At 32.5% G+C, this 13,466-nt stretch overlaps 1 protein-coding gene across 3 annotated transcripts in view; it reads right to left on the minus strand.

Annotated features, from left to right (window-relative positions):
• DPY19L3 (dpy-19 like C-mannosyltransferase 3) overlaps window positions 1–13,466 on the minus strand; it is a 91,230-nt gene that overhangs the window by 33,229 nt on the left and 44,535 nt on the right. For all 3 annotated transcript variants that reach the window (XM_023494155.2, XM_031954387.1, XM_031954388.1), the window contains 4 exons: window positions 13,212–13,335; window positions 12,632–12,766; window positions 3,856–3,987; window positions 498–599 (listed from right to left, as the gene is read on the minus strand). In XM_023494155.2, the coding sequence (XP_023349923.1) occupies window positions 498–599; window positions 3,856–3,987; window positions 12,632–12,766; window positions 13,212–13,335 (493 nt within the window). The remainder of the gene's footprint in view (window positions 1–497; window positions 600–3,855; window positions 3,988–12,631; window positions 12,767–13,211; window positions 13,336–13,466) is intronic.

The raw sequence follows: 13,466 nt of genomic DNA on the forward strand, positions 1-13,466 counted from the left end.
AGATAAAGATAATTCAAGTCATGCCATCTAAGTTCTAAGGAGTTGAGTATTTCTACATCATTACAGAATGGTTATGAACAAACTGTACCTGGAATTTGGAATAATTTCATCTGTAAGAGAGGGGACTCTGTTTTTATAAATGAAAAAAGATAACTACAAGTCAGAGTTTTTAATTTGATTGTGCTTAATTACTTGTTGGGAATCTTCAATTTGTTCCTCGAAAGGCCAATCATTCAGAAGGTGACAATATGAGATAAAAAAAGGGGACTCAAATAGAGCAGGACAGAAGTTAGTGATCAACTATATAGAAAATAACGTGTCACTTTGGAAATTCTAGAAATGGAACCATAAAATTACAACTTTAAGTTTAAAGTATACCAACAATATCTAATACTGATATCATTTAACAAAATACTTCATATCACTTATGAGGGTTTTTTTTTAAAAAGAATCTTTTTTCAAGTGCTTATTAAAGTAAAAGTGATGTACCAACCTACCTTAATAAAGCTATTGAGAAAAATGGTCAAACATAGCACCAGGGCTAAGTGGAACAAAAGTTTCCAGAGCCTATTAAAGAAGCTTCCAGTTTTCAGATTTTTCTAGAAATTAAAAGATTACACTTCAATTATTTTATATTTACTTAAAATGATATTACTTGTCTTCCAGAAAGATTGTTAATGGATTCATTTGACCTTACTCAGCCTCTTCTTTGTTCTGATTACAGGATGAGATACCTCCCAGAGCTTTCTTTCTAGAGGGCTTAAAGTGGGACTCTTAGATCACTCTACTCCATCTGCTGCCCTACCTGGTTTCATCTCCATGGAACAAGACACCCCTAGACCAGGTACCTCTGATATTCCTTCCCTTTTCCCCTTCTCCTTACTGTTTTCCCGCCTCATTTTGTAAGTCGTTTCCTCTTTAGATTGTAAGCTTTTTGAAGGCAGTGACTGGCTTTATATTTATTGTATTCTCAGTACTTAGCACAACATCTGTCATGCATAGGCACTTAATAAATATTTATTGGAGTATATTATTTGATGCACAGATAAAATATGAGCCAAAATTATCTCAATGAAGCTATCCTATATCTATTTATCTACCTACCTATAGATATATGAAAATTATACACACATATCCTATATATATATCTTTAACTGTCTACTTAGAAAATGCCTCATTTTTTTATACCCTTTTTCTGCTTTTAATTTTCAACAGCACTGGGCAATTGCTATAACATGAGTATAAAAATTCCACAATATGCTGTGGAAATCATGTTCTTTATTACTTAGGAAAGCTGCTTTTGTATTCTCGAATATGCTAATAAAGTGATCAATACCATACATTATCTTACATGTCACATCTGATAAAGTTCAAAAAATATCAAATATAATTAAAGTTGATTACTATTGTTACTTAATAATTAGCCATTGTAACACAGGATCTTTTTTTTTTTGTTACAATTTGAATGGTATTTTATCAATAGTAAGTACTATAATCAAGATTTTAAAATAAAGTAAATTCTTTTTCTTCCAAAAATAGAAAATGAATCTCTATTTAGATAATGTGGATCAAAGGTGAATGACAATAGCTTCAACATAAAAAAAAAAACAGGATCTACCCAAGTAAGTAAAAACTTATGAACAGTAATTAGGTATTAGTCAATGCCTGCTCTTCTTAATTTGGGGGATAAAAGGATTATTTGCTCACTTTGAGATGAGTCTGAAATTTTTTTTTTAATTCTAACTTCCCAAATTAATATGAAATTATTATAAATATGTAAAACAAAAACTAAAGAAAGAAACATCTCACATTGCTCCACTTTGGAGGTAAGTAGTATAAAATCAAATGATATAGTTACACAATTCCAAAAAAGGCTCTAAATTCATAATTTCCATAAAGGAACAAAGTTGCTTTAAAAGTTGATGATCTATTTATATTATGGAAGCAATGGAAATATTTTTTAAAATTGATTTTCTTACCTTTAAGTCAGTACTTTTTAGCTATGGTCAATGAAATATAAGTTTCAATAGGACATCTCTAGGACTTCCTTTTTTAAAAAAAAGTGGTCCTGGCTCTATTCTAAGACTTGTTAAGATTCCAGGTTATTGGTAGAGGAGAGGCAACAGAGAAAAGTCTCTTGAACCCAATGTCTGAATAGCTTACTTCAAAGAAACACAAACAGTAACTTTTAATGTTTTGTCATGGGAATTTAATCATATATATTTCTCCCATCTTCTGTGCAAAAATGATGTAGGGCAGAAGAATAAATTTGTTTTAAAAATTATGTATGTAGTTATTTGCCTCCAAGGGAAAAAGACAGGAGGCAGCAAGTGCCAGGGGAGGCAGCAAATGCCAGGGAAGTCAGACCACCTCCACCCACTATTATCTTGATTTACAGTCTCCCCCTCAGATGCTGCTGAAGACAGCCTAGAGCCTTAAACACAAGAGCCATTACAATAGCAGAGCCCCCTAAATGACTAGACATTTTTCCTACCTATCCCTTGAAGCCATCCCTAAGGGAGAAACTGTTGTGGAGAAGCAACTCCCCTCCCTCACCAGTCAGTCAGTCACACTTCATTAAGTGCCTACCACATGCCTAAGACTGGATAAAAAGAAACATAAAGAAAAGTCTGTTCTGGAGAAACTAACAGTCTGATGGGAAAGATGACCTGTCACAAACCACGTACAAGCCAGATAGACACAAGATAAATAAGGAATAATCATCAAAGGGAAGAGACTAAGATTAAGGAGGGTAAGAAGGTTTCCCTGAATTAAGTGGGATTGTAGCTGAGACTTGAAGGAAGCCAGAGACGGCAAGAGGTTGAGTGTTAAGCATGGCGGACAACCAGAGAAAAACCTAGAGTAGGGAGATGGAGCTTGAGTGGGTCAGTGTCACTGCATCAGGGTATGTGGAAGAGTGTTTTGGGTAAGAAGACTGGAAATGCAGGAAGGGGTTAGATTAAGGCCGGTTTTATAAGCAAAAAAGAAGACTTGGCATTTTATTCTGGAGTTGATGGGAGCAGTCAGATATATACTGTAGGAAGTTCAATTTGACAGCCAATTGGAGGACAGAGGAGGTGGGGAGGGACTTAAGGCAGAATCAACGCTGGGCTATTCTAACTGTCCAGATCTGAAGTGATGGGGACCAGAGTGCTGGCAGTGCCCAAGGAGAGAAGGGGGAATACATAACGGATGGTAGGAAGGTAAAACTGGCATGGCCTGACAACGGGTTAGCTAAGGGGTGAGCCTGCCTGCCTGGGAGTACTGTGGCAGCCTTAAGAGGAAGAGTACTGACATTGAGGAGACGGAGGGAGGTCGAGTTCCGTTTTTTAGCATGCTGAGGTTAAGGCTCTAGGATCTACAAGTGTGAAATATCTAGCAGGTGGCTGGAGAAGCAAGACTGGGTGGTCACAAGGTGTTAGCTTTGGATAAGTCTATCTGAGAATGATAACTGAATCCACAGGAGTGGATGAAATCCCCTAATGAAACAGTATATACAGAAAGGAGAAGCTTGTCTAAAACAGAGCCCTGTGAAACACCTCTAATTAGTGTTTATGTCCTAGTTGAAGATCCTTGGTACGTCGGAAACAGAAAATCAAGATATGGTTTTATAGTGGACATGACATTTAAAAAGAATTAATATCTACTGAGCTACTGTGTATTTGTTCACTTGACTTCTAGCTAAAACTTCCCCTAAGAGTTCTCTTCCCATGAGAATCAGAGCTCCCTGAGAGTTGGGACTTGTTTGCTATTTATATTCCCAGCACTTGGTACAATACTTTGCACATAAGTACTTAATAAATGGAATTTTATTCACTTAAAATACATTTACAATAAAAACAAAAAGATGCATACCTGAAATGTTCTTGCTATTAACACTGAGAAATTAAAACTTATAAGCAAAGATCCAAGGATCATGGAATTAAAGAACTGAAGGACACAGACCAAGAGTAAACTTGTCACCTGGATAACATATAGCCATGTAACCTGCCAAGTCAAAAATGGTAATGATAAGTTAGATAAATATATTCTACTAAGAATTCACCACTTAAAATGATTATAAAATCACACAGAAGGCATTTGGAAATAGTCTACACAAAAGACAGGCACTTACTTTTTTTTAATCAACAAACAACCTAGTACAGAATCTTACGGGCTAAAAGTAATCTCAGAAGCCATCTATCCCAATGCTTTATTTGAATTAGAAATCCCCAGCATAATATCCTTGATTAAAGGCTTTTAGTAATAAGGAATTCACTAGCTCATAAGATAAATCATTCCATATATGTATGGTTATATTTGATTGGATATTCTTTCTTAAATTGAAACTGAAATCTGCCTTCATGTAACTTCTATCTAATTAGTTCTTATTCTGCTCTCTGGAATTATAATTCATGACTGCTCATCAAATATGTGAAGCTATGTGATCATATCTTCCTCAATCTTTTCTTTTCTAAGATAAACATTTCCATTTCTTTCACTTCATCTGGGGCCAGGAGACTTTAAATCATTTAAAACAACTAGTTACTTAAGTTCCATCTACTGTGCGTAGTGACTTCATCTCAAAGACCATGTTCATCTGCATTTTACCAGAATGGAAACATGCCCACATAAAAAAATTTTAAAGTGAGGTTTGCAATTGTACTGAAAGGTACATAGCATTGAATTTTATCCGACATCCATTCTCAAGTGAATACAATTTATCCTTATAATAATGGACTGCACACAATACCTTTTATATTTAAGGATTAAAAGTTACTTTCAATTATGAGTCTAGAGTTTTAAAAAATTCATACCAGTTCTTATTAATACAAATGAGTGTTATCTGCCAAAATAGACTCTTGGAAAATTATTCAAGCAACACTGCCTTTGTTTAAGTTTTTTTTTTTTAAACTTCTTTTTCAGAAATGCTTTCAGAAGGAATCTATCAACCACATGAGAAAATCAGTTTCATTACTTTATAATGAGGGATCAATTTCTCAATACCGTAGCAACATATATTCCCTTCGTCTTCCATTTTCTCCTTGTTTCACATGCTCTGCTCCCTCCTTTCCACTTTTTTTTTTTGAGACAATAATCTGAGGGACCAAAATTAAGAACTATAGACTCAGACAAACTGGGAGGTGGGGGGACAGCACAAAACACAAGGAAGCCAACTAACTCAACATTCCTGATGTTTCCAGTAAACTGATCACATCAGGGCTGAACTTAATTCAAATTACTTTTAAAAAACACATGAATTTTTCTACATAAGTAATCTTTTTTCTGGTGTGCTGGTCAGAAGATTTGGGTTTTTAGGTTTTATAGGTGTTTTCTTTGGACGAAAAATTTAGGAAAAAGTAAAAAAAATTGAAAAACTGCTCTTTATAATTATATTGGGATCTATGCTAATATGTAAGATTATTTTTCAAATATTTATATGATAAGAGAGTAAGGGTCATATTTTTTATGTGATTATATATCATGTGACCACCCTGAAAGTAGTCAAAAGTTCACTGATGGCTGCAACAGAAATGACTTCTTGTATTTCTCCCATTACTACTTCTAATTTATACCTATTATTATACTAATTAATGTTTCTGCCATAACCTTAAGTAAGCATTCAGAAAATATTCACTTATTATCAATTGGGAATTAGAAGGCTTTAATGAGAAAATCTCAAAGGAAAATATAATAAAGTCTCAAATTTTATCTTTATAAATGTTTTATGTTTTTATTTCGGTGAATTGGTGATGGCCATTGTTCCATAACAAACTTAAATGCCTCCAGAGTAAAACTTAACTTGCTTGTCTAATAATAATCTGGCCAATTCTGCTCCTCTCCCCCCCCCTTTCCCCCTCCCCCTTTTTCCCCCCCCCCCCCCCCCCCCCCCCTTATACTCTTAGTTCCTTCTTCGTACATATATGCTGTACCTGCCTGAAGGTGGCTCCTAGATTGTCAAGATAACATTCACATACTCCTAAGATAAAACAAATAGTTATTGTGTTTTAACAGTTTATCTGACAGATGTAGCACTGTAACAACAGACAGGTTACACTGACTCTGATATATTTTCCTAGTGATCATTTTCCTAATCTTTAATACAGAGTCTTCAAAAAATATATAAACATACAATGCATCATTTACAATAATATAATTAAAGGTAAGCTCAAAAGTTTATTTTTTAGAAAAATGTATGGAGAAGCTAGCAAAGAAATTGGTCACAGATAACCAAACAGCAATCAAATAACTTTCTCCCCAAAGATAATCTGTATTACAGGTGTTAATCAAATTAAAGAAACTTTATGATGTATAATTTTAAAATTTGTAAGCTAATTTATGCTAATGTAAGTTAATATATGAATAAAATGTTTATAAAGTATAGACCAAGTAATTTAGTACTGTGGCTTTTAAACATAATGATCTGATATATAAAATCATGGGAAAAAATGCTGAGTATAAATAAATAAAAGTCTTGCTTAATTGAAAATTGTTTTAATTGGGAAAGCACTATAACAACTCAAACTGACCCATCTTTCAGAAGCCAGCTCAAATCTCATTATTATAATGACAGCTTCCATATTCACCCCTCCACACCTCTACCCCCCCACATGCACGCACTCATATGTATATATAAGTATCTATCTATATATTTATACACACATATATATTCACACATATTTCCAAATTATATGTAAAATTAATTTATAGCATTCATTTTAAAAATTATGAGTGTTAAATTCTCTCTTTTCTTTCACAACCCATTTCCTTTGAAATAGTAAGCAATTAGATATAGAATATATATGTGTAGTCATGGAAAACATATTTCATATTAGCCATGATGCAAAAGAAAACACAGACCAAAACCACAAGAAATATAAAGTTTAAAATGTACAATTCTTTCTACATCCACTCTTCCATTGGTTCTTTCTCCAGAGATGTATAGCATTTTTTATAACAAGTTCTTCAGAATTATCTAGCATTATTATATGGTTCAGACTGGCTAAGTCATTCACAATTGATCATTATACATCAATATTGCTGTTAATGTAAAATAGTATTTTTTAAACTTCTGTTCACTTCTTTTTACATCAGTTCATATAAGTCTTTGTATATTTTTCTGAAACCCTCATGATTGTTATTTCTTATAGCATGTTATATTTCATCACAATTATATACAACTTGTTCAGCCATTCCCCAATTGATGGGCATCCACTCAATTTCCAATTCTTTGCCATCACTTAAAAGAGCTGCTAGAAATACTTTTGCTTATATAGGTTCTTTACATTTGAACTCTTTGGGATTCAGTCTAATATTGGTGTTGCTGGATCAAAGGTATACAGTTTTATAGCCTTTTGGCATATTTTCAAAATTGCTCTCCAGAGTGGTTGAATCAGTTCAAAACTTCATTAGTAGTGCATTAGTGTCCTAATTTTGCCATAAACCCATTAATATTTGTCATTTCTCTTTTCTGTCATATAAGCCAATCTGACAGAGGTGAGGTGGTACTTCAAAGTTGTTTTAATTTATATTTATATTTATATTTATTTTATATATTTAATTTAATTTATATTTACACTGTAAATCAATAATGATTTACAGCATTTTAAAAAATGACCATAGATTTGATTCTGGAAATTGCCTGTTCATATCATTTGACCATTTGTCAAGTGGGGAATGACTAGTATTCTTATAGATTTTATTTCATTCTCTACATATTTAAGAAATGAAGTCAGAGAAAGTTGCTATAATTTTTTGGGGGAAAGTTTTCTATTTTTCTTCTAATCTTGTTTACGTTGTATCTGCTTGTGCAAATACTTTTTAATTTAATATAATCAAAATTATGCATTTTACTTTCTGTAATGCTCTCTATCTGTTGTTTAGTCATAAACTTTTCCCTTATTCACAGATCTGACTGGTAAGTAAGCTATTCCATGCTTCCTTAATTTGCTTATGGTATCACACTTCATGTTAAAATTATGTACCCATTTTGATCTCGCCTTGGCACATGTTAAGGCATTAATCTATACCTTGTTTCTACCAGTGTTTTCAGTTTTCTTAGAAATTTTTGTCAAATAATGAGTTTTTGTTCCAAAAGCTTAGATCTTTAGGTTTGTTAAACATTAGATGATTATGGTCACTTACTACACTGTTTTGCATATCTACTCTATTCCACTGATCTACCATTTTATTTATTAGTCTTTACCAGACTGTTTTGATGATTACTATTTTATAGTAGAGTTTGAGATCTTCCTTCACATTTTTTATTGATTTCCTTTTCTATTCTCGACGACTTCTTTGTCCTGATGAATTGGGTTCCATTTTTTCCCTAGCTTTATGAGATATATTTTGATAGTTTGATTGTTATGGCACTAAAAAAGTAAATTAATTTAGGGAGAATTGTCATATTTATGGGCTCAACCTGCCCATAAGCAATTATTTTTCCAATTGTTTAGATTTGGCTTTAGTTGTGTGAAGTGTTTTGTAATTGTGTTTACATAGTTCCCAGATTTGTCTTCGCAAGTAGATTTCTAAATATTTTATGTTGCTTCAAATGAAATTTCTCTTTATATCTCTTCCTGCTGGATTTTGTTGGTAGCATATAGAAATGCTGATGATTTGTGTGTTTATTTTAAAACCTGAAATTTTACTGAAGTTGTTAATTATTTCAACTAGTTTTTTAGTTGATTGATTCTCTAGGATTCTCTAAGTATACCATGATATCATCTATAAGGAATAATACTTACCCCCCCCCTGCCTATTATTATTCTAATTCCTTTAATTTCTTTTTCTTTACTAACTGCTATAAGCTAGCATTTCTATAGTAGTAATAATGGACATCCTTCACTTCTAACCTTTTGGAGCTTAAGATAGATACTACTTATCATTTTTAAGGAAAGCTCCATTTATTCCTGTGATTTCCAGTGGTTTTTAATAGGAATAAATATATTTTATAAAAATTATTTTCTGCCTTTATCAAGAGAACTGAGTAATTTTTGTTAATTTTGTATTGATGTGACTAATTATGCTCATAGTTTTCCTAATACTGAAGTAGCCCCACATTCCTGGTATCAATCCCATTTGGTCACAGAGTATAATCTTTGTGAAATATTGCTATTATCCTTGGTAATATTTTATTTAACTTTTTTTTGCATTTGTTTCCTTTAAGGAATTGGTCTATAGTTTTCTTTCTGTTTTTGCTTTTCCTGGTTTAGTTATCAACACCATATTTGTGTCATAAAAAGAATCTTGTACAACTCCTCTTTTGTGTATTTTCCCAAATAGTTTATATAATATTGAAATTAATGTTTTTTTTAAATGTTTGAGGAGTAGCTAGGTGATTCCATAGATAAAACACCAGACTTCGAGTCAGGAGAACTCAAGTTCAAATCTAGCCTCAGATACTTAGTAGTTGATCATGGCAAGTCACTTAATCCCAACTGCCTCCTTAAAAAAAGTTTGATATCACTTCTGAATTGATCTGGCCCTAAAAATATTTTACTCAGGAAGCTCATTAATAGCCTAATTTCTTTTTCTCACATAGTGTTATTTAAGTATTCTCTTATTTCTTTAAAACTGGGATATTTGTATTTTCATAAATAATCATCCATTACACTTAGACTGTTAAGTTTATAGACTACTAACTGCTCTAATAATAATAATAAAGTTCTTATTATCTTTCTATGTAAGAATATAAACAGTTCAACCTTATTCTCTTATGATTTCTTTTTTCTGTTTGCCTTTTTTAAAGCTTCTACAAGTCAATTTTGTATTCAGCTCTGGTAAGGAATGTTTTGAAAGGTCTCTATTTTATTAAATATCCCTCTCTCCCCCTAAAGGATTATACTCAGTTTTGCTGGCTAGGTGATTCTTGATTGCAACACTAGCTCCTCTGTCATCCAAAATACCATATTCCAAGTCTTTTGATGTTTTGCTATAACAGCTACTAAATCTTCTGTTAATCCTGACTGTTGTTCCATGATATTTAAATTCTTTCTGGCTGCTTGCAATATGTTCTCCTTGATCTGCAAGCTCTGGAATTTGGCTATAATAATTCTGGAAGTTTTCATTTTGGGATTTCTTTCAGGATGTGATTGGTGGAGTTTTTTGGTTTCTATTTTGCCTATCAGGGCAATTTCTTGAAATATAATATCCAGGTTCTTTTTTTTTTTTTTGAACCATGGTTTTCAGGTAGTCCAATAATTCTTAAATTATCTCTTCTCATCCTAATTTCAAGCTAATTTATTTTATCAATGAGATATTTCACATTAGATCCTCAATTTAATTTTTACAATAAGGTATTTCTCATTTTCTCTATCCTTGAGATTTTGTTTCATAGTTTCTTAATGTCTCATAGAGTCACTAGCTTCCACTTGTCCAATTCTAATTTTTAAGGAATTACTTTCTTCAGTGAGCTCTGGTACCTCCTCTTCCATTAGGCCAATTTTTTTTTAAGGAGTTATTTTCTTCAGATTTTTTTTGTGTGTGCCTCCTTTACCAAGCTTTTGATTCTTTTTTCATGATTTTCTTGCATCATTTTCATTTCTTTTTCCAATTTTTTCTCTCCCTCTCATTTATTTTCCAAACATTCCAGGAATTCTTTTGGGGTTTTTGACCATTTTTTTTTTCTTTGAAGTTTTACATGTAGTAGTTTTAACTTTATTGTCATTTTCTGGGTTTATGTTTTGATCTTCCCTGTGATCACAGTAACTTTCTATGAGCAGATTCTTCTTTTGTTGTTTGCTCATTTGCCCAGTCTAATTTTTGACTTACAACTTTATATTAAACTTGGGCATTGCTTCTGGGGTGAAGGGAGCACTGTCCCAAGATTAAATCCTTTTCTGCTATTAATTTCAGAGTTAGCTGTGAGGAGCAAGGCTGGGGGAAATGGCTTTGTGGGGTTTTGATTCTCCAAAGTGGCATGATCTAAGGAGAAGGTATAGTCACTGCTTTTTGATCAGTGATTACATTCTTCTCTGTTCTGGGACTTAGACCGGGGCCACTGCTGCCGTCAGCACTAGTTAGTTGGTAATTTCTTAGTTCTGGGACTGCAACCCATACCTGTATATGGGTAATGTGACAGTCATGTATTCAGTGACAGCAGAGAGTCCTCTGTGATCTCCTTCTGACCATTTGTCCCTCCCCCTTACCATTTGTGGGTTGAGGGCTCCCAAAGCTACTGCTGCTGAACTATCTTTGAGGCCTGCCTCCAGTACGCTTGAGCATGTGGTCTGGGTTGGACTTCCAAGTCTGACTACTCTGATGAGAGAGACCTTTCTCACCAACCTTCTAAGTTGTCTTGAACTGGAGAATTTTTTGTTGGTTCAGCCACTCCAGAATTCAATTTAAGGGATTACTTTAAAATTGTTTGGAGGGAAATTGGGAAGAATTCAATTGAGTTGCCAACTTTATTTTATTAGGTTCTACACACACCTCTCATAAAACCTTCCTTTCTTCTGAATACTTGACAGCACTTAGTGTATTTTTCCTTGTTGGTTAATTATCTTTTAATATTTTTATTTTGCTTCACCCAACTACTTGGTAAGATCTTTGAAAGCAGGTATTATATCGCTATATAACACACTAAGGACACAGTGCATGCAGGTACATGATATACACTAAACATATTTTGGTAACTTTATTTTTTCTGAAATAGTACTCTAATTTGTTATTGTTAAACTTGTACATGTTATATGAAATTATGCCCACATTCCATTTTTAATCAATAAATGTGCTGAATACCTGTATTTTAAAATTAAATTATTTAGACATATATTTATTATCAGTGCTAAAAGTATTGCTTAAGTTAAAACTTAACTTCTATTATGAAATTATGAATTTAGAAATTATTTGTGCTTATTGATTTCCTTTACTAGAATTCTAGCTATAATAAGACTATCTTATTCATCTTTGTATCCCTAACAAGTAAGCAGAATCTTGTATAAAGTGAGACTTCAGTAAACCCTAGCTAAATAACTGGGTAGCTATTCAGTATATCATAACACACATTTATAAAGCAGCTTTGAGTTTTACAAAGCACTTTCCCCACAACAACTTTGTGAGGTAGATAGCATAAAGTACTATTATCCTCATTTAATAGATGAGAAATAAATGTGGAAAGGTTGGCTAAGGTCTTGCCTAAGGTCACAAAGTAAACTGCAGAGCTGGGACTCAAGTATCTTTTCATTTAAAATTTCACAGTCTGTGGTAAATGGCAGCAATATAGGTTGAGAGACAGATTAAAGACTTTAAGAATCTTCAGTGTGTGGCTTTAGCTAATTGCATTTTTACAAAACACACTAACATCCCTAAAATAAAATACAAAATATTGCTAAGATGGTTCTCTTTTACTTTTAAATGTGAATTATTTTTTAAAAGGACTAAAATTGACCTCAATATATTTATAAGTACAATTATATGTTCTAATTCAAAATATGCAGAATGAAGGTAAAACAAGAATCAAATAAAATTCTGTAAAATATCATTTGTATCCTATGAATAGTTAAAAGTAATCAACTTTATTCACAAGAATATTTGATTGATTTAAATTATTATTAGTAAGCACTGAAGTAGCTAGTTTAATTCTTAGATACTGAATATTGAATAAATAAAACCTTCAATGAACATTTACTAAGAAAAATGCGAAGTTTACCTTTGTTGTAGGAAGCATATTCAGACAGTCCAGTATGAATAAAACTAATGATTGCATCAGCATCATAAACTGATTAAACTGCCATGTCAGACTAAAGAGAAAAGTAGATATGAACACTGCAAGGAGAGTCAGCTTCTAAAAAAAGAAAAATTTTGAGATTATTTACATGCCTCTAGTGACAAAAGCTTTTATACATAGGTTTCTTTCAGAAACAAGTCAATGTCTCTCTAAACTAAATAAAAGAAATTTTATTCAAATTTATATGTATATATATATATATATATATATATAAATGAATAAATTTGAATGTTATTCAAAATTTATGCAACAGCTATAAATATTACTTTGAAAATTCCTCTAAACTTCCTAATGTGACACTCCACAGTGAGACACTCTTATATAGTATGTCTACTGGGCAAAATCTGAAGAGCAATAAATGGATAGATTTTGGGGAGTTTTACACAAAACTTGTAGGTTTATTAATATTGATCAAGAAAGAGCTCAAATGAGGAAGACCTAAATTAACACATGGTTTAAACAAAATTGGATAGCTTCTAAAAAAATGATATTAAGAACTTACTTCACAAAGAGGCTGTAAGTGTGGTTTCAGCAAATATGTAATTGCTGCTATCTGAACTGCAAAGAATGGCAGGGCCCAGTTCTCTCTCAAAGGAATGGTGAACTCTACTCTTGTGGTATCTATTCTGTACAAAACAGAAATTTCCAGAAATAGTAGTAAAAAATGGAATTACTGAAAGCATCACACAATTCCTCATAAACATACCATTGTATAATTAATTCTGTGTCCAGTTCATTGTTTATCTGTAATGCTTGT

Source organism: Sarcophilus harrisii, chromosome 2 (genome assembly GCF_902635505.1).
Source record: "Sarcophilus harrisii chromosome 2, mSarHar1.11, whole genome shotgun sequence".
Lineage (NCBI taxonomy): Eukaryota > Metazoa > Chordata > Mammalia > Dasyuromorphia > Dasyuridae > Sarcophilus > Sarcophilus harrisii.